This window comes from Hyperolius riggenbachi, chromosome 12, assembly GCF_040937935.1.
Source record: "Hyperolius riggenbachi isolate aHypRig1 chromosome 12, aHypRig1.pri, whole genome shotgun sequence".
In the NCBI taxonomy this organism is placed as follows: Eukaryota; Metazoa; Chordata; class Amphibia; order Anura; family Hyperoliidae; genus Hyperolius; species Hyperolius riggenbachi.
The window spans coordinates 129,260,430-129,285,601 of record NC_090657.1 but is presented as its reverse complement, the minus strand read 5'-3'; the positions used below and the strand labels follow the sequence as shown (position 1 = coordinate 129,285,601).

At 45.2% G+C, this 25,172-nt stretch overlaps 1 protein-coding gene across 6 annotated transcripts in view; it reads right to left on the bottom strand.

Moving 5' to 3' along the window:
- The window catches only part of MGAT5B (alpha-1,6-mannosylglycoprotein 6-beta-N-acetylglucosaminyltransferase B), a 1,094,162-nt gene that overhangs the window by 138,044 nt on the left and 930,946 nt on the right, over positions 1–25,172 (bottom strand). For 5 of the 6 annotated variants that reach the window (XM_068263667.1, XM_068263670.1, XM_068263668.1 and 2 more), the window contains one exon: positions 10,744–11,006. The exons of the other annotated variant lie outside the window; for it this stretch is intronic. In XM_068263667.1, the coding sequence (XP_068119768.1) occupies positions 10,744–11,006 (263 nt within the window). The remainder of the gene's footprint in view (positions 1–10,743; positions 11,007–25,172) is intronic. 6 annotated transcript variants of the gene reach the window in all.

The window sequence follows — 25,172 nt, the reverse complement described above, 5'->3', positions numbered from 1 at the left end:
TTGTTTTTATATTTTTGTAACTGATTTTGATGTAACTAAGACCTGTAACCTTATTGATTTTTGAACATTTATGGAAGTCAATAATGCTGTATTAAATCACCTTTTTTTTAAATGATTTATCTTGGTCTCCAAAGACTTTGTTTTTAAACAACAGAAACCCCTATTTAACATTTGCTGACGTCAACGTTGTGGATCGAGTGGCCCATGGAGGCGGTGGGGTTATAATATGAGCAGGCATATGTTATGCACAACATACACAGGTGTATTTTGTTGGTGGCATTTTGAATTTTAAATGCATTTTTGAATGCACATTTGAGGCCAATTTTGGGCCATTTCCTGGAAGCGTCAGATGCTAAGTGATGCTAAGTGACACCTCCTTTTCAGTGGAGCGCAGATGCTAGGAGGCTGGGAAGTGTGTGTACTTCTGCCCGTAATTATGCGCCGGGCAGAAGCAAAGACTATCCTGGTTAAAGGTCAGCCAAGTCCCCAGGACACCAGGAGCTATAGGAGAAGACCGGCGGCTGACTGCGGGGAATGAGAGGCGCCGTAAGTATCGACTTTTAACCCCCTAAGCACTGCATCTTACATTTTTACCAGAGCCTTTCAGCTCTGGTATCCTTTAAATAGATTATTTTAAAAAAGTTGGTTAATGATCCTTGTATCGTCTGCAAAATAAAAACAAAATATATCTTGCACCAATTCATTTTCATCTCTTCCTGTGCAATCTACAGTTGCCTGTTCATTTTCATTCACTTTCAACTACAAGGGCATGTAGGGGGGAGTGTAACTGCTTTGTTAGTTAATACCACACCTCGCTGCTGACAGCCTATCACTGCTATCAGTCAATATTTGGTAGGCAAGCTGATAAAATGATAGGGCGTTAAATGCATGCAAGTAAAATAAGAGGCGTGCAGAAAAAGGGCGCAGGGTTTTCCGGCAGTAAAATCACACTAAAATGAGCGATATATTCTACTACTAAATATCCATAGTAGAATATCAGTATTATGTACAGATATTTTGCTATTGCTAAACCTAACCCTACTCTCACACAACTCTCCCCTAACCCTAATACCCCTCTGGTGATGCCTAACCCTACAATCCTCCTGGTGATGGCTAACCCTAACCCCCACAATTAAGCCTAAACCTAACCCCCCTAGTGGTGCCTAAACCTAACCCCCCGGTAGTGCCTATACTTAACCCCCCTGTGGTGCCTAATCCTAACCCCTCCCTGGTGATGTCTACCCCTAAACCACCCTCCCCCCGGTGCCTAAACCTACCCGCCTGCCGCAAAGTTGCAATATGCGGCTATGAAGGTAAATTTGAATGCCCAGAAGCACCCGATTTGTGATGCCGCAATATCAAGCCATTTTTTTCTGCAAGCCTGTGTAGAGAAAAATGTCCCTCTTGCCGCTATTGCTAAACCTAATCCTACTCTCAAACAGAACCCTCCCCTAACCCTAATACCACCTGGTGGTGCCTAACCCTACAATTCCCCTGGTGGTGCCCAAACCTAACCCGCCAAGTTATGCCTAAGCATAATCCGCCTGGTGGCATCTAAACCTGGATGGTTTAATGGTTAAGGGCTCTGCCTCTGACACAGGAGACCAGGGTTCGAATCTCGGCTTTGCCTGTTCAGTAAGCAAGCACCTATTCAGTAGGAGACCTTTGGCAAGTCTCCCTAACACTGCTACTGCCTATAGAGTGCACCCTAGTGTTATGATCGCTTCTGCAGCGTTTACTGCTGACTGCAGTGGTATTGCAAACCAAGCAGTTCTAATGTTATTACATGCATTTGCTTGCATAGTTTGGTTTGCACTTAAACTAGTTGCTGATTCCATCTGCAGTCGCTCTGAAGTTAATGACAGTTTAATATGCTTTTGTGTAAACAAACATTGTCTGCTGCAGTGGAGGGGCGGTCCCTTTCCTGCAGGCTGCATATCATTGTCTGCCTTTTCCTGCTATCAGCCTGTGATTAATTACCATTCACTTGTGTGGGAATCTGCAGGTCTGCTCCCATTGGATGACCTCAGTATAAAGAACTGCTTCCTGCAATGCCTCATGGGCTACCATAGTCGCAGATTCTATCTGTTACTCTGCTCGTGCCCCACCTCGTTCCTGGTCCGTGTGGACTGCGCTGACTCCTGCGAAGGGGTCAGCGAGTCCTCCTAGTTCTGCTCTTGTTCTAGAAGTTGTTACTTGCTTGTCTTGTGTCATATATTGGTTCATCGCCAATATATACGCATACTTGCGCATTTTGTTATTTTCCTTGAATTCGTGTTACGTTGATACATCAGTGTCGCTGATATATACGTACACGAACTGTTTATATCCTGTGTTCCGTTAGTCAGCGTTCCAGCACGCTGAGCTAGTTATCCTGTTCCTGGTCCTGTTTGTGGATTGCGTTCATCTCTGCGAAGAGATAGCGAATCCTTCTGAGTCCTGTTCCCTGTATTACTCCAGTCTTAGTCAGAGTTCCTGCTTATGTCATATATCGGTTCATTGCCGATATATACATATGTTAGTCAGACGTTACGAATAGTTTCATTGATAGCTGTAATTGTAATACGCTAGGAAAACATACTTATTGTGTATTTATCTGTGTTACGTTCATCTATCTTCATCCTGCTATTTCCTGTCTCTCCTGTCCTGTCTTTGTGAGGCACGCCATCGCCGCAACGCATTGGCTGCCTCATTCCAGTCTGTCTGGTTTTGGACGCTTGCTGTCGCTAAGTAATCGCTAGCTAGCAAGCGTTCATTCTGTCTACCTGTCCTGATCTCCTCAGTTCTGGTTTATGCGCTCAGCGCTACTTTGCGCTGAGACGTTATTACGAAAGTGTTGTTTGTGGCTGTTCGGATCTGCACCGGCTCTGTGCACCACAATCTCCTATTGGAGTCAGTCCTCTCCTCCACTAAACTGGGGATATCCTGATCCCTTGTGCTGGTGTGTGTACCTCCTTCACGTCAGCTTATGTGTTGTATGCTGACTGTGGAGATTACACCTCCAAGCTTAACATTATGGTAGCCCCATTACCAATCCCCATTGTGGGGGGGGGGTGTTCCCAGCAAAAATGACACTGTTTGTTATGGTTCCTGTTCCTTTAAGAAATTTGAGAAGCTCAATTCTGAAACAGAAAATGAGTTTTTTTCTGAATGTACCAGGTTCCTGGCCAATCCCGAGCTCCAGGCTACTCCTGTTTCAACGTGGGCCCCCCAGCTAGTTTATGTTTTATTTAAGGGAAGATTGTTTCAGTGGGCCTACGATGTCTTGGATCATACCAATTTAAAAGAGAGACCACTGGAATTTCTAGCGTTTGTGATCCATAACTGGCTGCGCAAAACCGATTTGCCTAGCCCTTTTGATAAGCTCCTGGCAGCTTGTCAATCAGCTGCTCCTTCTACTGCCTACAAAAATAATCAGCAAGCAGATAATTGTTCTGATAACTTTTCTTCTGCTAAGGCAGCAGGGTCTAAAGCCAAACGTAAACGCTCCAAAAGAAAAGCGTTACAATCAGCGGAGTCGTTGCCCTTGGCGACTGCGCATCAGATCTGTAATGAGACTCCGCCAGTAGCAGATAATGAAATTCAGTCACCATTCAGGGGAGTCAAATGGACCTATGAAACTACTAATGAACTTTCATTGCTAGCCAGGGAAAATAAAAGTTCTTGTTTAAATGAATTATCTGAATATGATTATGAAGATATATTACAGAGTATTGAACAGATCAATTTATTCGTGCAGCAAGGGAAATTTGCAAACACTACAGTTCAACACTTGCTACAGGTATTGGAGATCCTTAGGAATAAGAAATCGGCCAATCACCTGCTAAATAACCCAATGTATGTTTCTGCCACTAACACATTTGCAAACTATGATCAGCCGGAATGCTCAGCTGTTAAATATGCATGGGATCCTCCATTTGAGAAAGGAGAGATGGAAGCCCTGGTCTATGAATGGAAGAAAGATGCAAGTTCATTTTGTCAGTTTTACAGTGCAAAAAGTGAATTAGTATTGAATGCATGCATTAAGTCTGCCTATAACCTAATAAAAACTGGTGTGTGTGGGTATGACTTTGTGGCTCCATTGATCGATGTGTGGAGAATGATTCTGGACGATTTTTATGCGATTCAATCAGTTGATACCAGGGAGGATACACTGTCAAGTGGAGATTGTTCCACTTCCTCAGTTCCTGAGGACTCGCCTGCTTCAGCACCTTTGGCTGATTCAGCGAGTGATTCAGAGCTCCTTTTGTGTGAAATTGAAGTTCCTGTAATTCCACCCTGTACCATGGATAACTCAGTGTTACTTCCCAGTAAGACAGAAATTACTAATACTTCCTTAATCTTGCCCTGCACAAATTTCTCAGCAGAGGACCCAGAGGTCCTGCTGACTTCTGAGTCCAGCCTAGCCAGTACTCATGAGTCTTTGTTCAGTGAAACAGACACCAGAAAAATCTTGCCTGTCTCTGCAAACACTTCTGCAGAAATTACCTGTGTTAATAAAGTTCAACTCCTGTCTGATCCAGCAGATGCCAATAGATGCACTACATCAGTTTCTGAGTCCCAGCAATCCTGTCCAGAAATCTCAGAACCCCAGCATCTGAATTTTCCAATTTCACAATTGAATGGTGATTTAGATGCGCAAACATTGTGTTTTGATCTCCCTGTTTCTACACCTCACTCTAGTTTCATGAATAACTCAGAGCGTCTGCTATGTGAGTCCGAAATCGCAGAATTATTACCGTGTTCAGAAAATGTTCCAGTGAACTTGCCCTGTACCATGAATTGTGCAGTAGATCTCTCCAATGAAACTCAGGTCACAGAATCATTATGCTGTCCAGCAGGTGCTTCCATGGTTTTGCCCTGCAGTGTGGAGTGTTCGGTGATCCTGTCCAGTGAAGCTGTGGTCACAGAGTCTTATGCTTCACCCAGTACTTTGGATACTTCAAACCCTCTAGCAGAACAGTCTGAGGCACTGCTTACCTCAGTTGGTGTTGCAGTAATATTCACTTGTCTAGCAGCTGTTTTGGAATTACAGTCTGCTCTAATAAAACTTGATGAATTTCTGCCCAGCGAAGCAGAAGCCATTGAAATATTGTCCTCGTCAGCAAGTGTGTTAGATACCTTGCCCTGTACACAGTCTGATTTAACCAATGTTGTTGAGTCCCTCTCCAGTGTTGTAACAGCCGAGGAACTCCAGCCCTGTCCTCTGAATGTTTCAAAAGTCTTGCCCTGTAACATGGATAATTCTGACTCGCTGGAAAAAATAATAGAAATCTCAGAATTTCAGTCCGGGTTAATGAGTGTTTCTGAAACCCAGCCCTGTATCCTGGAAAATTCTGGTTCTCTGGCCGGTGTGGCAGAAGTTCCTGAGTCCCCTTCCTGTCCAGTGAGTTACTCAGTTTTGCCTAGTTCAGTGGGGATTGCTGCACTACTGACTTGTTTTGCAGCCCTTCATGAGCTCCAATCCAGTGTATTTGATGAGTCTCTGTCTAGTCCAGAAGAAGTTATGGGAACCCTGTCTAGTTCGGTGCATACATCAGAAGATTTGTCCTGTCTTGTAAATGCCCCTGAACATGATTTGTTAATAACTTTGCTGGAATCAGAGACATCTAAGTCTGATCCTGCATTTTTTAGTGAGAATCCAGTAACTGTGAAGTCTAGTCATGATGATTTTTTTTTGCCCAGTCCTGGTTTCGGTCCTACCTTGACTGACTTTGAGGTTTGCAGTTCCTTGACATGCCCAGAAGTCTCTCTTGTGCCGGTGTGCCCAGATGTGCTTCGTATGCCAGAGTGCCCAAGTGTGTCTGTGTTGGCGTGCTCACACGCTTCCCTAGTGGAGACATGTTCTGATGTTGCCGGTTGGCCTGCATGCCCGGAGATGGTTCTGGTCCCTAAAAACCCTGATCTTGATGTTTGTCCCTGTGACCCTGACTCTGGAGTTGCCCTGGGTTCCATGGGGGTTCTTGATGGTTCTCCATGTGAGCCTAAGGGGCGTTCTGACCTGTGGGGATCTCTTTGGAGCTTCCAAGTGTTCTGGGAGATCTCTGAGGAAACTTGTCCTGGTACCTTGGACTGGTTCAACGGTGGGTTTTGTGTTGGTGGGGACAGTTCCGGTGGGCATTGCAAAGGCTTTGGCGTTTTTGGACAGTCCCGGGAAGGCGGTGGGTATCGCTCAGAGAGTTTCTGGGGGCTTTTCTCTGGAAGTCGTGGTTCTGATGGGTATCACACTGAGGCTTGTAGTGCTGACGGGCATGGTTCGGTAGGTTCTGGTTCCAATTGGTCTAGTTTTGGTGAGACTGATTCGGGAATTTGGTTTTGTCGGACGGATCCGACCTTCATGAATTTTCAGTCAGATCAGTTTGCTGGATTTCCCACTTCTGATTTTTTGGTTTGGGTGGTTCAGGAGAAATATGTCAGTTTTCATAGGCGTCCAGAGGCCGCGTTTAAGGGAGGGGGTACTGTTATGATCGCTTCTGCAGCGTTTACTGCTGACTGCAGTGGTATTGCAAACCAAGCAGTTCTAATGTTATTACATGCATTTGCTTGCATAGTTTGGTTTGCACTTAAACTAGTTGCTGATTCCATCTGCAGTCGCTCTGAAGTTAATGACAGTTTAATATGCTTTTGTGTAAACAAACATTGTCTGCTGCAGTGGAGGGGCGGTCCCTTTCCTGCAGGCTGCATATCATTGTCTGCCTTTTCCTGCTATCAGCCTGTGATTAATTACCATTCACTTGTGTGGGAATCTGCAGGTCTGCTCCCATTGGATGACCTCAGTATAAAGAACTGCTTCCTGCAATGCCTCATGGGCTACCATAGTCGCAGATTCTATCTGTTACTCTGCTCGTGCCCCACCTCGTTCCTGGTCCGTGTGGACTGCGCTGACTCCTGCGAAGGGGTCAGCGAGTCCTCCTAGTTCTGCTCTTGTTCTAGAAGTTGTTACTTGCTTGTCTTGTGTCATATATTGGTTCATCGCCAATATATACGCATACTTGCGCATTTTGTTATTTTCCTTGAATTCGTGTTACGTTGATACATCAGTGTCGCTGATATATACGTACACGAACTGTTTATATCCTGTGTTCCGTTAGTCAGCGTTCCAGCACGCTGAGCTAGTTATCCTGTTCCTGGTCCTGTTTGTGGATTGCGTTCATCTCTGCGAAGAGATAGCGAATCCTTCTGAGTCCTGTTCCCTGTATTACTCCAGTCTTAGTCAGAGTTCCTGCTTATGTCATATATCGGTTCATTGCCGATATATACATATGTTAGTCAGACGTTACGAATAGTTTCATTGATAGCTGTAATTGTAATACGCTAGGAAAACATACTTATTGTGTATTTATCTGTGTTACGTTCATCTATCTTGATCCTGCTATTTCCTGTCTCTCCTGTCCTGTCTTTGTGAGGCACGCCATCGCCGCAACGCATTGGCTGCCTCATTCCAGTCTGTCTGGTTTTGGACGCTTGCTGTCGCTAAGTAATCGCTAGCTAGCAAGCGTTCATTCTGTCTACCTGTCCTGATCTCCTCAGTTCTGGTTTATGCGCTCAGCGCTACTTTGCGCTGAGACGTTATTACGAAAGTGTTGTTTGTGGCTGTTCGGATCTGCACCGGCTCTGTGCACCACAATCTCCTATTGGAGTCAGTCCTCTCCTCCACTAAACTGGGGATATCCTGATCCCTTGTGCTGGTGTGTGTACCTCCTTCACGTCAGCTTATGTGTTGTATGCTGACTGTGGAGATTACACCTCCAAGCTTAACACCTAGTGGCTGCTGCTCTGGCTCTTTGAGTCCGCCAGAAGAAAAGCGCAATATAAATATTATTTGTCTTGTCTATTTGTCTAAACCTAACCCCCCAGTGATGCTTAAACCTAACCCTCACTGGTAATGCCAATACCTAACCCCCCACCGGTGGTGCCTAACCCTCCCTGGTGCAGAAACAAATGTCCCTCTTGCCAGTAATTGGGTGCCTCTAGGTGCCCAAATTTACCTTCATAGCCGCATATCGTGGATTGTGGAAGCCACAATTTGTGGCAAAAATGGTAAATGGCAGCTGCCATGCAGCCAAATTTCCCCCTAATGCCACTAAATGCAACGTTTAACATAGGCGCCTATTGCAGCACTGTATTTTCCACAAGGGCTTCTGCGCCCTTTTTTCTTGCTTTGAGTTAGACAGCTGAGGTGGAAATGAGTTGGTACAGTAGTTTCTTTAAACCCCCCGGCAGTAATCCCAAGCTGAGCTCGGGCTGAGATTTATTTGCTCAGAGCAGTAAGCCTACGCTCAGCTCTGGCTGGCCAAAGCTGCCATGTGCGCTGGGTCCCATGTGCGATCAGCGCTGGTCAGGCCAGGCTTCTCCCCACAGCCGCCGGGATCCCCTTACCTCCATTCTTCTTCCAGCTGTGGTTTGCAGCGGTGCGGCGTGACGGGCATTGCGACGTCACCGGGGGCGTGTGTGTGTGTATGTATACACACACACACACACACACACACACACACACACACACACACACACACACACACACACACACACACACACACACACACACACACACACACACACACACACACACACATATATAAAGCAAGAGAGTTTTTCCTTTCTAACTTTCTAATTCCTCCCCATTTGTCTCTAATCACAAGTTGTAATTTTATCTCGCCCCTGTGCCACCTGACTGCCATGTCAGAGATGGCAGATAAGCTCATCTGAAGGCACTGGATGTTAACAATATAGCCATTTGGTTCCCAACTGCTCCTGAGCTAAGTGCTTCTGCCTTACTGTTACCAATGTCTGCCTGGATTTAGACTACTCTCAGCTAGTGTTGGGCGAACACCTGGATGTTCGGGTTCACGAACGTTCGCCGAACATGGCCGCGATGTTCGGTTGTTCGCGCCGAACTCCGAACATAATGGAAGTCAATGGGGACCCGAACTTTCGTGCTTTGTAAAGCTTCCTTACATGCTACATACCCCAAATTTGCAGGGTATGTGCACCTTGGGAGTGGGTACAAGAGGAAAAAAAATATTTGAAAAAGAGCTTATAGTTTTTGAGAAAATTGATTGTACAGTGGTGGGTGAGCGGTGTACTACTATTCCCAGCAGCGACACAGAGCACAATGCTATACAGTGGTGGGTGAGCGGTGTACTACTGTTCCCAGCAGTGACACAGAGCACAATGATATACAGTGGCGGGTGAGCGGTGTACTACTGTTCCCAGCAGAGACACAGAGTGGCAGTAAACACAATGCTATACAGTGGTGGGTGAGCGGTGTACACAGAGTGGCAGTAAACACAATGCTATATAGTGTGGGTGAGCGATGTACTACTGTTCCCAGCAGCGACACAATGACTGGGGGGACCCTGGCTTGCCTGGCTGGAGAGAGAACTACCTTGCCTGTCTACCCAAAGCTAAACCCACAGACAAATGGCGGAGAAATGACGTGGATCGGGTATTTATTTACCCGAACCACGTGACCCGTTCGGCCAATCAGAGCGCGTTCGGGTCCGAACCACGTGACCCGTTCGGCCAATCACAGCGCTAGCCGAACGTTCGGCCATGCGCTCTTAGTTCGGCCATATGGCCGAACGGTTTGGCCGAACACCATCAGGTGTTCGGTCGAACTCGAACATCACCTGAACAGGGTGATGTTCTGCAGAACCCGAACAGTGGCGAACACTGTTCGCCCAACACTACTCTCAGCTAGGGATGCTCGCTGGATTCCGCGGAATTGTTAATTCCGTGATTCCGGCCAGAATTAGGTCAATTGCGATTCCGGCAGTCGGAACGGAATTGCTAAACCTCTCAAACGGAATTCCACGGAAATTTTTTTTTATTTCCGCAGAATTTTCCGGAAAAACATGAAATCTCCTCCTCCTCGTGTCATCTTCCAGAGAATTGTAGTTTTTCAAAAGCCAGCTTACATACCTTGGCCGGGAATTGAACTCAGGCTGGGCTGGGAATTAAACCCAGGTCGCAGTGTGTAGTAGGTGTCTGACTTACCCCCTAGACCACCAACCATACTACATGCTAAAGCCAGCCTAGCATGCACCATTATGATCAATCCAATAGAAAAAGTAGCGTGCTTAAGGATTTGTACTTTTTCAAAAGCCAGCTTACATACCTTGGCTGGGAATTGAACCCAGGTCTCAAGTATGTAAGCTGGCTTTTGAAAAACTACAATTCTCTGGAAGATGACGGAGGAGGAGGAGGAGGAGGAGAGAGAGAGAGAGAGAGAGAGAGAGAGAGAGAGAGAGAGAGAGAGAGAGAGAGAGAGAGAGAGAGAGAGAGAGAGAGAGAGAGAGCACCGCCTGCACCGACCTCTATCTGGATTTTGATTACTCTTTACCTGCCGCCTGCACCAAGCTCCACCTGGATTTTGACTACTCTCTGCCAGCCACCTGCACCGATCTCTGCCTGGATTTTGACTACTCTCTACCTGCCTTATTTGTACAGTTTCATAATTTTTTAAATGTATTCACAAATTTAATTAATTCAACAATTTTGTGTTCCAGTCTTTTATTTATATGCAGAATGTCTACCAGGCTTTTATTCTAATATATTTTGGTGAGTTATTACTTTAAAAAAGTACCACTTTTGACTCATAATTACAGACAGAAATGCAACGCCAGGGAGGTTAAATACAAGTGTTTTAACAAATCTCTTTTTAATACATAATTTATATTTTAAAAAAAAATCTGTGCCTTAATTAGGAATTAAAATCAGGACATCTGCTGCCAGTATACTTACAGTTCCATTACTCGCTGTCGATTGATTAAACTGAAGAATGTGGGCTCACACACCAAATCCCTTTCCCAGCATGCATTTGTGCAGGACTCTCCTTCTGAAGACAGCCAGACCTGCATGGAAGAAACTGGGGGCCACATTGGGGGAGCGGGTTCATTTGATGGCCAAACTAGGTAGGTGTGGTTAATGAGAACCAAAGCAGTGGGCAAAGGAATTTGGGATACATTAAGGGGAAGGGGAAAAGGCAAAGGAGGGGAGCAAAACTCCTACAACACAAATTAATTTATAAATGGGTGGTTGAGCACAGGAAAAAGGATGACAGGTCAAGTAAAAGCAAACAAATTATATGATTTCAAAGACAGGAAAATAATGTTTAGGAACAGAACAGCAAAAGACAGCATGCATCAATAATGGAAAAAAAATGAGTTAACAACATAATATGGAAGAATTGAGGGAACAAAGAAAGGAAGAAGAAAAATAATTTAAGCTACATTATGCAATGGCAACCATTATATTGTATATAATGAATATTTTATTATTATTGATTTATAAAGCGCAACATAGTCCGTGGCGCTGTACAAAGTAAGAAACGAACATGGGGTACATAATAATACAGACAATGGTGTACACCAATGTACAAGATAGTGATACATAATTAGTGGGACAAAATACAAAAACAGGAAATCAGCATATGTCACTATCAGCAGCCTAGAGAGAGCAATCAAACAGCCTGGGTTTCTGTAAGGGATTGCGGAGATGCCGCCGCATCAGAGAGTGGCATGGTGGCTATCTCCGCATCTCAGCCGGCGGTTTCCGCCACGCAGATACATGATGGAATTATGCCTGGGATTGTGGGGAACGAGGAGGAAGCCGCCGCAGTGCCTAGTGGCATGGCGGCTATCTCCGCGTCTCAGCCAGCGGCTTTCGCCGCATGGTCGCATGGTGTAATTTTGCCTGCTCCTTTAGTCGCACATAGACTGAGGTCTACACGCGTGCACGTGCACAGACAGGATCTTTATGCAAGCAGAAGGGGAGTCAGCTGATTAGCCGCTCAGCTGACTCCAGCACTGATCCTGATTGGCTGAGTGACGGGGGTGGTGCTTAGGAGCGCTCCCAGTATATATAGAACAGGCCTGTCAGTTGTTTCTCGTCTGCTGTTGCATATGCTACGTGTTAGCACTCAGACCCATAGTCCGATCCGAAAGTGTGCCTAGAACCAGCAGGAGCTGGGTATCCACACTTAGACAGATTCTGTTGATAGCTTAGAGTACTAATTGAATTGTATTATTTGTTATGACCCTCTGCTAGCCTTGACTACTCTTTTGTCTTGTGATTCTGTGCCTTTGCCTATCTGATCCAGTTGCCGACTTGGCTATCCCTCACTCTGATTCTGTCTTCTGCCTTTGTACCGTATCCATCCGTGTGTTGCCGAACCTGCTTGTCTGACTCTTCTGCCCTCACCAGGGAGCTAGTCCTGGTGAGGAGTTCTCAGTTTAGTAATCACCTGCTCCTCAGAATGATAGCTGCAGTATAGTCTGAATCACCTGCTCCTCAGGTTTCAAGCTGCAGTATAGTCTGAATCACCTGCTCCTCGGGTTGATAGCTGCAGTATAGTCGGAATCACCTGCTCCTCAGGTTGATAGCTGCAGTACAGTCTTAATTACCTGCTCCTCAGGTGACTAGCTATCATTATATGCGGTCTGCGTCTCCTGCCCCTCAGGGGATCACCTGTTGCAGTACAGTCTGAATCACTCGCTCCTCGAGTGATCTCGCTACATTGTCTTACTGTGCATCATCCGCTCCTCGGGTGAACCTATCATTACTCCTCTGAGTCTCCAGCTTGCTGGAATACTGATTACTGTGTTTATTAAAGATACCCCCTTCACCAGTTCCTCTGAACAGTGGGCATCTCCATCTATATTTACTGTTGCACCAAACACCATCTTACATCTTTGTATCCTGTGTGTCTTGCTATACTTGTATTATTGGTATTCTGCAGATCACCACATAATCAGGTATAACATCTGTATTATTGGTGATACTGCAGATCACCAATAATCAGAAAATCTGTTCTGGCTGACACCGATCGTTACAGTTTCATTGAATTAACAATTTAGTGCAGCTACTTGGAGAAACTTTTACAGCAGGTTTAAATTGCTGCTGAATCTATAACATATCTATAACATCAGTGTGTAAATACAGATCTAAAGGTGGCCACTAACGGTCCAGTTTCTAGTAAAAAAAATCGTTAGAGTGATCAGATAATTCTGATTGGAAGAAAAGTCGTCCACTACACCATCAACTAACCAATCCTTGCTTCCTATCTATTACAACCAACAAGAAAATCCAAATTTTGATTTGATGAAAATCCAATTGGACGACTATTTTTATAATCATTCGTAATCGATTACACCCATCAACTGAGATTATTTACAACCAATCCAATCAGAATTTCTGATCGCTCAAATGATTTTTCGCTAGAAATTAGACTGTTAGTGGCCACCTTAAAGAGACTCTGAAGCAAGAATAAATCTCGCTTCAGAGCTCATAGTTAGCAGGGGTACGTGTACCCCTGCTAAACCGCCGCAATAGCGCCGCTAAACGGGGGTCCCTTCACCCCCAAACCCCCCACTGCGACACTTGGTCGCAGACTTGGTCTCTCCTGGAGGCAGGGCTAACGGCTGCAGCCCTGCCTCCAGTCACGTCTATCAGCGGCGCATCGCCGCCTCTCCCCCGCCCCTCTCAGTGAAGGAAGATTGAGAGGGGCGGGGGAGAGGCGGCGATATGCGCTGACAGACGCGCGTGGGGCAGGGCTGTGGCGGTTAGCCTTGCCCCAACCAGGAAGCGCTCCCCCGCATTACGGAGGGGATTTGGGGGATCAGGGACCCCCGTTAAGCCGCGGGATAGCGGCGGTTTAGCAGGGGCACACGTGCCCCTGCTATCTATGAGGTCTGAAGCAAGATTTATTCTCGCTTCAGACTCTCTTTAAGTATACATACACATAGACTTCCACAGTAGGTTTTGGGTGTGTATGCCAAATGCCCCCAGCCCCCATACAGAGAGAATACAATTGTGGCTATAGTAGAGCATTTCTGTTCACTGTGGTGTATCATGCATATAGCATGGAGTTCTTAGGTTATGCCTGATGCTGAATTCCTACTATTATTTGCAACCCTTGTTCATCCAGATGAATTGGAAGGTCAACATGAAAACAGCCTTTATGTGATGGGAATGACTAATCACGTCTGCATATATGAAATCAGAAAATGCATGTTAAAGAGAATCTGTACTCTCAAATTCTTACAACAAAAAGCATACCATTCTATTCATTATGTTCTCCTGGTCCCCTCTTTGCTGTTTCCGCAGCTCCCCGCCGTGATCCTGGCTTTGAATCACCAGTTTTAGGCAGTGTTTACAAACAAAAAACATGGCTGCTAACCAGGAAGAGATGTTTGTATATATCTCATGTTACAGTATACTACAAGTTTTCATTACATAGAGAATTATCTGCACTCCAATCTGGGATTCTCACAGTTCTCAGCATGAGACAAGCAGCTTCCTTCCCCCTCAGAGAGCTATGTCTGTGAGTAGTAAACAAAGCACACACACACAGAGTCTGCAGGGGGCGTGGAGGAGATGTGCATAACTTCTCCCTAACACAGCAGAGGCAGCACATTCCTCCATGGCTCGACAAGGCTTGACAAAGAAAAGAAGATTAGATATATTACAGAGACAGTGCAACTAAAAAAGGCTGCAGTAATCCAGACCACATTATAACCACATTATAACAGGTATAGGAACTTATAGGATACAAGAAATAAGGCTGAAAAATTTTGTTACAGAGTCTCTTTAAAGAGACTCCGTAACAAAAATTACATCCTGTTTTTTATCATCCTACAAGTTCCAAAAACTATTCTAATGTGTTCTGGCTAACTGCAGCACTTTCCACTATCACAGTCGCTGTAATAAATCAACTTATCTCTCTCTTGTCAGACTTGTCAGCCTGTGTCTGGAAGGCTGCCAAATTCTTCAGTGTTGTGGTTCTGTGATGCATCTCCCCTTTCCTGGCCCCTCTATGCACACTGCCTGTGTATAATGATCTCTTGAGATACAAAAGGAAGGGTGTATACAGCCTGCTTGTGTATGGATGTATTTTTCTATGTGTGGACATACTGTACATCAACCTACTTCCTGTTTTGGTGGCCATTTTGTTTGTTTATAAACAAACTTTTTAAAACTGTTTTTAACCACTTTTAATGCGGCGAGGAGCGGCGAAATTGTGACAGAGGGTAATAGGAGATGTCCCCTAACATACTGGTATGTTTACTTTTGTGCGATTTTAACAATACAGATTCTCTTTAAGTTTACTGGGGGCTATGGAAACTGCAGGATTAAAAAATGCGCGTTACATAAAAAGAGTAATTTGTTTTATACAAACAACGTATATGTTGTTTGTATAACATGAGTTAGTGGCTGACTTGAACAAGCACAAGAAAAAATAATAAATTAATGAATGCTTCACACAACATGGCTGACTTGTTCAGTGTAGGTCAGCAAGAAACATTCATTCTACAAGCAGCTTACACATCACATTTACAGTATGTATGTAATGCCTTAACTCCAGTTAAACTTCACATGCATTGTCTGTACACATTAAGTTTGATATACTGTAGGTTAGTGAATCTAGTCTATTGTATGAAAATAAACTTGTAATTGATCATTGGCAGAGCTCACATAATAAGCTTAAAATCCATATCAGAGAACTTACTAAACTCCTGTAAAAGCTTCAACTCTCTGCGCCTCATAGTGATTTGTGACAGGCCTACTAGAGCTAACTACAGTGGAAGTCTCAGGTAGCAATCTTTACGTAATCATACAAATTAAAGCAGAACAAGCATATTGAAAACAGTCTCCGGTGTTGCTACAATGATACAATAAAGAGTACTTATTTTATAATCTGTAAAACCTTTAATGCAAAGCTCTATCTCTCCCCCTGCACGTATCGGCGGGTGTAAGCAGCACTTGCTTGCTATCTTGCTAATGGGTAGTTCCTGTATTATGAGGAGTGCTACTTGCAGCCTGCTGTTCTGCCTTGAGAGCTATGATCGATTAACTCGATAACACTATCGATTAACATGTTTCTTTTTTTTTTTACCTGGCATTGAGAGAGTTCCTCAAGTGCTGGTAAATAATGATGTATGCAATGATCAGCTGTGCTGACATGTCCATGAAAATGTAATGCACATGGCCATATCAATAGATCAGCACTGCAACTGGCTTAAGCGGCAAGCAGAAATTAAAAACATTTTTTTAAATGTACAAAAACATGTGCAGATGCCCGTATCCAACAAGCAAATAGAGCAGTGAATTTTAAAAGTGACAGTGCTCATGAATTAAAAAAATTCTGCTCTATTTGCCTGTTGGATACGGGCATCTGCACATGTTTTTGTACATTTAAAAAAAAAAATTTAATTTCCACTTGCCGCTTAAGCCAGTTGCAGTGCTGATCTATTTATATGGCCATGTGCATAAAATTTTCATGGACATGTCAGCACAGCACGGCTGATTTGCGCCTTTACACTAAGACACATGAATGTGACAGTTCGGGGTTTACTTTTGCCCGTCCCATGGCAACGGTGGGCGGCGTACTATTTCCTCCCCCTCTAGTACACATTGTGCAGCGTTCGTGTCTCCCAGGCAACCAGTCTTCACGTCCACAGGAAGTGACGCCTTCGGAAGGGGCGGAGCTTATCTCCGTTTTAGACGGGAAGCTTTTTCCCTTCTTGCAACAGTGGTACGCGTGACCAAGTGTCAGTCTAGACTCGAAACGGCCGTCGCTCCACAGACCTCCTGCACTGCTCACCCTGGGACATGTAAGATATGCCTGGCTTCACAGCAATAGAACACCTGCTTGGGAACTTCTATCCTAAGTGAATGGATGTATATGGACTGTTACACTTTGCCAGTAAATATTTGAATGACGGAGGGTGCACGCCTTTGCTTTTTTCTTGTGTATGCTGAGTTTGAAGTATTTTCTACTATATTAGCGGAGCACACGACGATATACAGGCTGCAGTCCAATTGCATGTTCAGTGTATGCAGGGCAGCGGAAGATATAGTTTGCTATAGTGGACATATATGTCATCCTTTTCAAAAGTGCTTTGTATATAGGGATGTGCCACACTGCCCACTCCTCTTTTTTCTTAACTACTTAAGGACCAAGGCGATTGAAATCTACGCCCTGTTTTGGTGGTTACCTGGCTGGCAAGGCTTAGATTTTAATCACCGCCGCAGCACGCATCTGCCTTTTTCCTCGCTCTCGCCAATCTCATCCACTCTGCTGTCTCTATGACGGCAGAGCCATGTGAGCCATTCAGGAACCGATTTCATTGGCTCCTGGCCGTGTCTATCAATGTAAGCCACTCCCATTGCCTTACATTGATAGACACAGTCAGGAGTCAATGAAAGCGGCTCCTGATCAGCTCACATGACTCTGCCATCATAGAGACAGCAGAGTGGATGTCCTGAGGATCTCGGCGTGCGGGTGGTGATGGCGGTTGCTGTGGGTATATGCGGCGATTCGTCGGTATTCCGTAGTTATTGTACCAGCGGTCTCTTAAGGGGGCAGAGACTGCTGGTACTTAAGTGGTTAATATTGAAGTAATGTTGTGTATCCTTTTCATATATTATGAGTGTTGAGCACCCCACAACGTGCTGCTTGGATACCACTTTTCACTGGATCTGGATCAAATTCAGATCCGGATACCCAGATATCCGATCCGGGTCGGATATTCGAGTTTAAAATTTTCCAATTAGGATCCGAATCGGATATCCGAACTCAGTATCTGGCCGGATTCGGATATCTGGATAGAAAACCGGAAGTGACCTGAAAATGGCTTCCAAAAGTCTCTTCAAATGACCAAAATCCCTTTCGGAGGTCTCTTGCTCTCTCTCCTATTGAAGGTGATTTTGGCTTCTGCTCGGATATCTGAACTAACTATCCGCCGGATTTCGGATTTCAGATGGGATATCCGAGTTTGCTCGGATAGTCTATTCGGACTTTAAAAAATATCCAAATTGCTATTCAAAGTTCGGATAGTGGAAAAAGTTCGGATTATCTGGGTAGTTCGGATATCCGAAATCTTGCTGAGCAACACTGCCCCACAATGACCTCAGTTGATAATAATCAAACAGAAGTTAATACAAATGAAGATTTACCAAGTGAGGAATCAGAAGTCGATTTAGATTCCTATAATCTAGTGGGTGAAAAAGTAGCTGAAGGACGAGAAGATCTAAGTAATTTTTTCTCTAACACAGCAGAGTCCACGCAAGCAAATAAGTAGGTGGGTGCAAAGGTTTTGGAACAAAGACTGGGAAGGCTAAACAAGCAGGAGACAAAACTCTTCTGGACAGTGGCCACGATAAAGAGATATAAAGAAGATGGTATAGTGGCTAGGGGATTTAGATCCTATAAAGAGCCATCTGAATATAGAGAAGACCCTGTCTTTGTTGATGAATGGACAACTGCCCATCTTGACTATGGGAAAAGGTTGCAGGATATAGTGTTGGCTTGCACAATCAAAGAATACAATAAGGTGTCAGACGAACTGCAAGACATTAAATGCAATTATAAAGCTTCAGTAACAGACGATAGGTACAACACAGTAACTACCAAAATAGAGTCCAAGATTCTCAAAGTACAAGACGAAATAAAAGCAAGGAAACTGAGAAAGTTTTATCGCGAGAGATAAGATTTTGACAGAAACAAAATCTGTAACTGGGGCCCATTGGGACCCGTAAAGAAAAAAACCCAAAACTTGAGGATATTGGACAACTGATTCGAGATCTGACAGTGAGAGTGAGAAACCAAAAGGTGGTAGGAATCCCCCAAATAAAAAGAACCCTAAGAAAAACACTAAAAATAAAGATAAAAAGAAAGGTGACGGGGTGCAGGATAGAAAGAAGAATCCAGAATGTGCAGAGGCATCTGCCCCTTTAGGAGACGAATCAGACGGAGAGGAAGAAGAAGATCTAGTCAAAAGACTAAAGGCAGTCAGGTGGGATGGCAACAAGAAATAAAGAGTTATGAACCAATAATAGAGGCTGCTCACAATGGAGAAGTAACTGTACAGGAACCAACATTAATAAAAGAAGAAGAAAAGAACTTACAAGTGTTAAATATTTCAGGAATAGATATCCCTTTGGAATGCAATACTTTGTTGATGAAGGGTCTCAATTTCTGCCCTACAAGAGACTTTGACTTTGTCTCCTTTACAGTTGATTTATTTAAATCAGTACACAAATTGGTGATCGCACAAAATTTGCTAATGATGCTAAACCTACTTCGTCCAAGGGGACACCTTTGGTTTTCCCAATGATTCAGGGCAGTGAAGCACACCGGGTAGATGGGAACCTTTTGCTATTGCCCGATGAGGGATCTCAAAGTAACTTTGATTTTTTAAATCTCTTCAAATGACAGGGGATAATGACGCAGACACCCTGGGGTTTTTCCTGCAGATGCAGCTGAACCCCACGGATGATGAGATTTTACAGGTGCTATATGATCTGGAAAAGGAGTCAGATATTGATATCGGACAATGGGGCTTGGAGGTAGAACAATTAAAATTGGGGGATGTCAGCTCGTTTAGAGCTTGTAGATCCGTGCAATCTTTTCCCACATCCCCTGGGTCAACCCTCGAACGCTTCTTTGAACGTACCTTAACCTCCTTGGCGTTAATGACGAGCTCAGCTCGTCCATTACCGCCGGAGGGCGCCGCTCAGGCCCCGCTGGGCCGATTTTCATCATTTTTTTTTTAAAACACGCAGCTGGCACTTTGCTAGCTACGTGTCTAATCTGATCGCCGCCACCTGCTGCCGACGCACCGCTACCCACCGCGATAGAGGGCCCCCCCAGACCCCGTGCGCAGCCTGGCCAATCAGTGCCAGGCAGCGCTGAGGGGTGGATTGGGACTCCCGATGACGTAATCACGATCGTCGCCATGGCGATGGGGGAAGCCATAAAGGAAATCCCGTTTCCAAACGGGCATATGCGCCGGCGGCGATCGGAGGGGTGGGAGGGACGCGCATGGAGGGGGGAATCATGTAGCTAGCGCTAGGCTAGTAACATGATTAAAAAAAAAAAATAGTGCTGCGCCGCCACCCTGGCGATCTTAATAGAATGCCAGGGTAGTTTAGAGACATGAAGGCAGATATTCACAAGACCACGGAATTGAATTTAATGAGGAAAATGATGAGTGGAAAGCTCTGACCTGGCTTACAAATAATCGTGAAATCGTGTTAATGAAAGCTGACAAGGGAGGTAACCTTGTGATAATGTCAACGGGTCAATATCGTGGTGAGGCACTGAGACAATTGGGCGATAGGGAGACTTACCGCCCATTGTCTTCGGATCCTACACCGCGATATCAAAACAATCTCTGCACGCTTTTGAGGAGAGGTTTGAAAAAAGGTTTCCTCCCTAAGAAATTGGCCAGGGACCTGCTGCCACTCTTCCCCCGTCGTCCAGTTTGGTATCATATACTGAAGTTACATAAATCCCTGACTGCACCGCCAGCACATCCCATAGTGTCTGTCTGTGGGTCTCTCACTGAGAGGCTGTCCAGATACGTCGACCACCTTCTATGCCCCCCGTTGGAGGGGGTTCTGTCCTATCTCAAGGACACCCTCGAGGTGTTGTGAATGGTGGAGCGCACCACCTGGGTCCCCAGTGACAGACTGGCTACTATTGAAGTGGTCAGTCTGTACAACCGTATCCTGCATGGTCTGGGCCCAACTGCGGTCAGGAAGTTTCTTTTGCAGACTAGTGTTGATCGAACACCTAAATGTTTGGGTTCGAATCGGTTCGGCCGAACGTTGTCCCAATATTGGGCATGTTCGGGCCGAATATCGAACCCAATGCAAGTCAATGGGGACCCGAATATTTCTGCAGGCCAGAAAAACCATACAAAATGAGGGAAACTTCTGCAAAATGGCTTGGGAATAGTGTGTGTGTGTGTGTGTGTGTGTGTGGGGGGGGGGGGAAGCAAATGAGATCCTGGAAAGCTGTCGTAGTTCTACAACCCTAACCCTGTCATGATAACCCTAACCCTAATCCTGAAAAGCTGTCGTAGTACTACCAACGCTAACCCCGCAGCACACAGGATGGAAGAGGAGGTGCAGTAGGAGAAGGCCACGTTTTGAGACACAACCCAGGCCTTGCGTGAGGCCAAATTGGATACTGAAAGCAATGCACTTTGTCGCCATGCACTAAAAATATAATAAAATTGAAATATTCCTGAAAATGGCACTGGCAACGCTAAGCCAGGCTGGCTAAGCGTTGCCATTTTCAGGAATATTTCAATGTTATTATATTTTTCAAAGCATGGTGACAAAGTGCATTGCTTTAAGCATGCAATTTGTCCTCATGCAAGGCTGGTTTGTGTCTCAAAGCGTGGCCTTGCTCTCCTGTGCCCGCTCTGCCATCCTGTGTGCTGGCTAAGCCAGCAAACAGGATGGAAGAGGAGGTACTACAGGAGAGCTAGGCCACGCTTTGTGACACAACCCAGGCCTGGCATGGCAACAAAATGCATGCGTACAGCAAAGCATTTTGTCGCCATGCAGTGATAAATATAATAGAATGAGATATCCCTTAAATAGAGAGCAGCAACGCTAACCCAGCACACAGGATCGAAGAGGAGGTACAGGAGAGCAAGGCCACGCTTTGTGACACAACCCAGGCCTGGCAACAAAATGCAGGCTTAATGCAATGCATTTTGTCGCCATGCATTGATAAATATATTAGAAATTAGATATTCCTGAAATGCAGTCCTACCAATGGGACCGGCAACGCTAACCCAGCAGCACACAGGATGGAAGAGGAGATACAGGAGCAGAAGGCCACACTTTGTGACACAACCCAGGCCTTGCATGAGGACAAAATGCATGTTTAAAGGGAACACAAGGTGAGAGTGACATGGAGGCTGCCATATTTATTTCCTTTTAAGCAACCAGTTGCCTGGTTGTCCTGCAGATCCTCTGCCTCTAATACATTCAGGCATAGACCCTGAACAAGCATGCAGCAGATCAGGGGTTTCAAATTCTGACAATAATGTCCGACCTGGCAAGATTACCTGCATACTTCTTTCTGGTTTAATTCACACACCACAGCATCCAAATACAGCATTATGGCTGCCAGGTAACTGGTATAGTTTAAAAGGAAATAAATATGGCAACCTCCATCTCATCCTCACCTCAGGTTCACTTTAAACCAATGCATTTTGCCGTCATGCATTGATAAATATTATACAAAGGAGATATTCCTGAAAAGCAGTCCTATTCCTATGTGGGACCTGCAACACCAACCCAGCACAGATGTTCATGGTGGTTGGTCAGGGGTGTTGCGAAGTCGGTTCCAATCCACGATTTATTCATTTTTATTTGTGTCAGACGGTCTACATTTGCTGTGGAGAGGCGGATACGCCTATCTGTAATGATGCCTCCGGCAGCACTGAAACAACGTTCGGACATAACGCTGGCGGCAGGGCAAGCCAGCATCTCTATTGTGTACAGTGCCAGTTTGTGCCAGCTTAGAGACCCAATAATTAAAGGGGACTGATGGATCGTTGAACACGGCTTCGCCATCTGACATGTAGTCCTTGACCATCCTCTGCAGGTGAGCGGTGTTGGAGGTGGAACTGCGCGAACTGACTGTCCATGAAGGCAGACTTTAGCAGCGACTGAGTCAGGAGGACAAAGCGGACAGTCAGTGCGGCAGCATAGAAGGACCATGGCAACTCACTGATAGTACCACAGTTTGATAGTGCTGCCCAAAAATGATATGCATCCGTGGACCAGGGCAGTGGGAACGCAGATTTTAGTACCTAAACACACGATACAACATGTTTTCTGGGGTCTGAGGCACATACAGATGGTCCCAATCATCATCATCATCATCATCATCGAATTCTTCTCCTGACTCCCCCACCACTTCTGCCACCCCAACATCCCCAGACACAGACCCCTCATCGTCCTCAGCCTTAACTTGGGATGCTGGCCTGAGCCCAACCTCCTCCTCCACATCAGGCCCCATCATCTCCTCAATGGCAGCCCTCAATAATCGCCCTGGCGCCGGACCGAGGGACACAACGCTCTCGTCCGGGGAGGGCTGCTGCTGACCACTGGCTGCTGGGGTGGATGTTATAGCTTGCGTGGAGCGTTGGCTGTTGCTGTTGTTGGGAGTGCTGCTCACAGCGGAGGTCTGTGAGGAACTCATGGTGGGCTCATATGTGTGCGGTGGAGTAGAGCTCATCAGAACAACCTCTGCGCACCTCAATTCCATCTGTTCTTCATGTTCTGTGCAGCCCTCCTGCCATTCCAATTCCTGCGCACATTGCTCCGGGATTTGGGTGTCTTCGTCCTCGCTTTGCCTTTCAGTGATTGGTGCATTTTCATCATCCACTGCCTGTGAATCCGGGCACAAGATTTGTGGCTGTTCCATTGACCTTTCACAGATGGCAGTTTGTGCGGGTGCGAATAGCTCCTCCGAATAGCCAACTGTGTCGTACAAGAATTGTTCAGACTCTGTATATGGTTGTTGTGTGCATGTTGTAGCTGCTGGTTGTGTCACCTTTGTGCCCACTGGCTCCATATAACTGGCAGAGGACCTCGTGCCTGACAAGGATGGGCTGGTGCTTAAGCCGCTGCTGGACGCTTGAGAGGTCAACTAATTCATTAAATCTTCCCGTTTTTGTGGATTAGTGAGGTTTGTTATTTGACTGGGGCAGATGGGCGGCATTGAGGGGGTTTTCTTAGGTGCGCCACCACGGCCTGTACGTGAACCGTCAGGGGACACACCTCTTCCCCTGTCCCTCCCTCTTTCACTGGATTTCTTCATAGTAGTCGTTACTTAGTCGTTATTTGTCACAAAGATGAAATTTTTTTTATTAAACAACATGCAGCAAACATCACTGAAGATACGTGTGGATTTGTGGTACGCAAGTGATCCCACTTAGTGGCAGCACTGAAAGTGTTTTTTTAATAAACAATATGCAGCAAAAGTCACAGAATATAGTTACATAGTTATTTTGGTTGAAAAAAGACATACGTCCATCGAGTTCAAACAGTATAAAGTACAACACCAGCCTGCGCCCTCACATATCCCTGTTGATCCAGAGGAAGGCGAAAAAACCCTTACAAGGCATGGTCCAATTAGCCCCTAAAGGGAAATATTTCTTCCCGACTCCAGATGGCAATCAGATAAAATCCCCGGATCAACATCATTAGGCATTACCTAGTAACTGTAGCCATCGATGTCTTTCAATGCAAGGAAAGCATCTAAGCCCCCTTTAAATGCAGGTATAGAGTTTGCCATAACGACTTCCTGTGGCAATGCATTTCACATCTTAATCACTCTTACTGTAAAGAACCCTTTCCTAAATAAATGGCTAAAACGTTTTTCCTCCATGCGCAGATCATGTCCTCTAGTCCTTTGAGAAGGCCTAGGGACAAAAAGCTCATCCGCCAAGCTATTATATTGCCCTCTGATGTATTTATTAGATCCCCTCTAAGGTGTCTTTTCTCTAGACTAAATAAACCCAGTTTATCTAACCTTTCTTGATAAGTGAGACCTTCCATCCCACATATCAATTTTGTTGCTCGTCTCTGCACCTGCTCTAAAACTGCAATATCTTTTTTGTAATGTGGTGCCCAGAACTGAATTCCATATTCCAGATGTGGCCTTACTAGAGAGTTAAACAGGGGCAATATTATGCTAGCATCTCAAGTTTTTATTTCCCTTTTAATGCATCCATAAATTTTGTTAGCTTTAGCTGCAGCTGCTTGGCATTGAGTACGATTATTTAACTTGTTGTCGATGAGTACTCCTAAGTCCTTCTCCAAGTTTGATGTCCCCAACTGTATCCCATTTATTTTGTATGGTGCTAGACCATTAGTACGTCCAAAATGCATGACTTTACATTTGTCAACATTGAATTTCATCTGCCATGTATGTGCCCATATAGCCATCCTATCCAGATCCTTTTGCAACATGACGCTATCTTCCTGAGAGTTGATGATTCTGCACAATTTTGTATCATCTGCAAAAATAGCAACATTGCTCACTACTGCATCTACTAGGTCATTAATAAATAAATTGAAGAGCACTGGACCCAGAACAGACCCATGTGGGACCCCACTGCTAACAGTCTCCCATTTTGAGTACGATCCATTGACCACAACTCTTTGTTTTCTGTCCATTAGCCAGTTCCCTATCCATGCACACAGACTCTTCCCCAGTCCTTGCATCCTCAACTTTTGCACCAGACTTTTGTGGGGAACAGTGTCGAAGGCCTTTGCAAAGTCCAAGTATATCACATCTACAGCATTCCCAATATCCATATTAGCATTCACTACCTCATAAAAGCTGAGTCAAACAG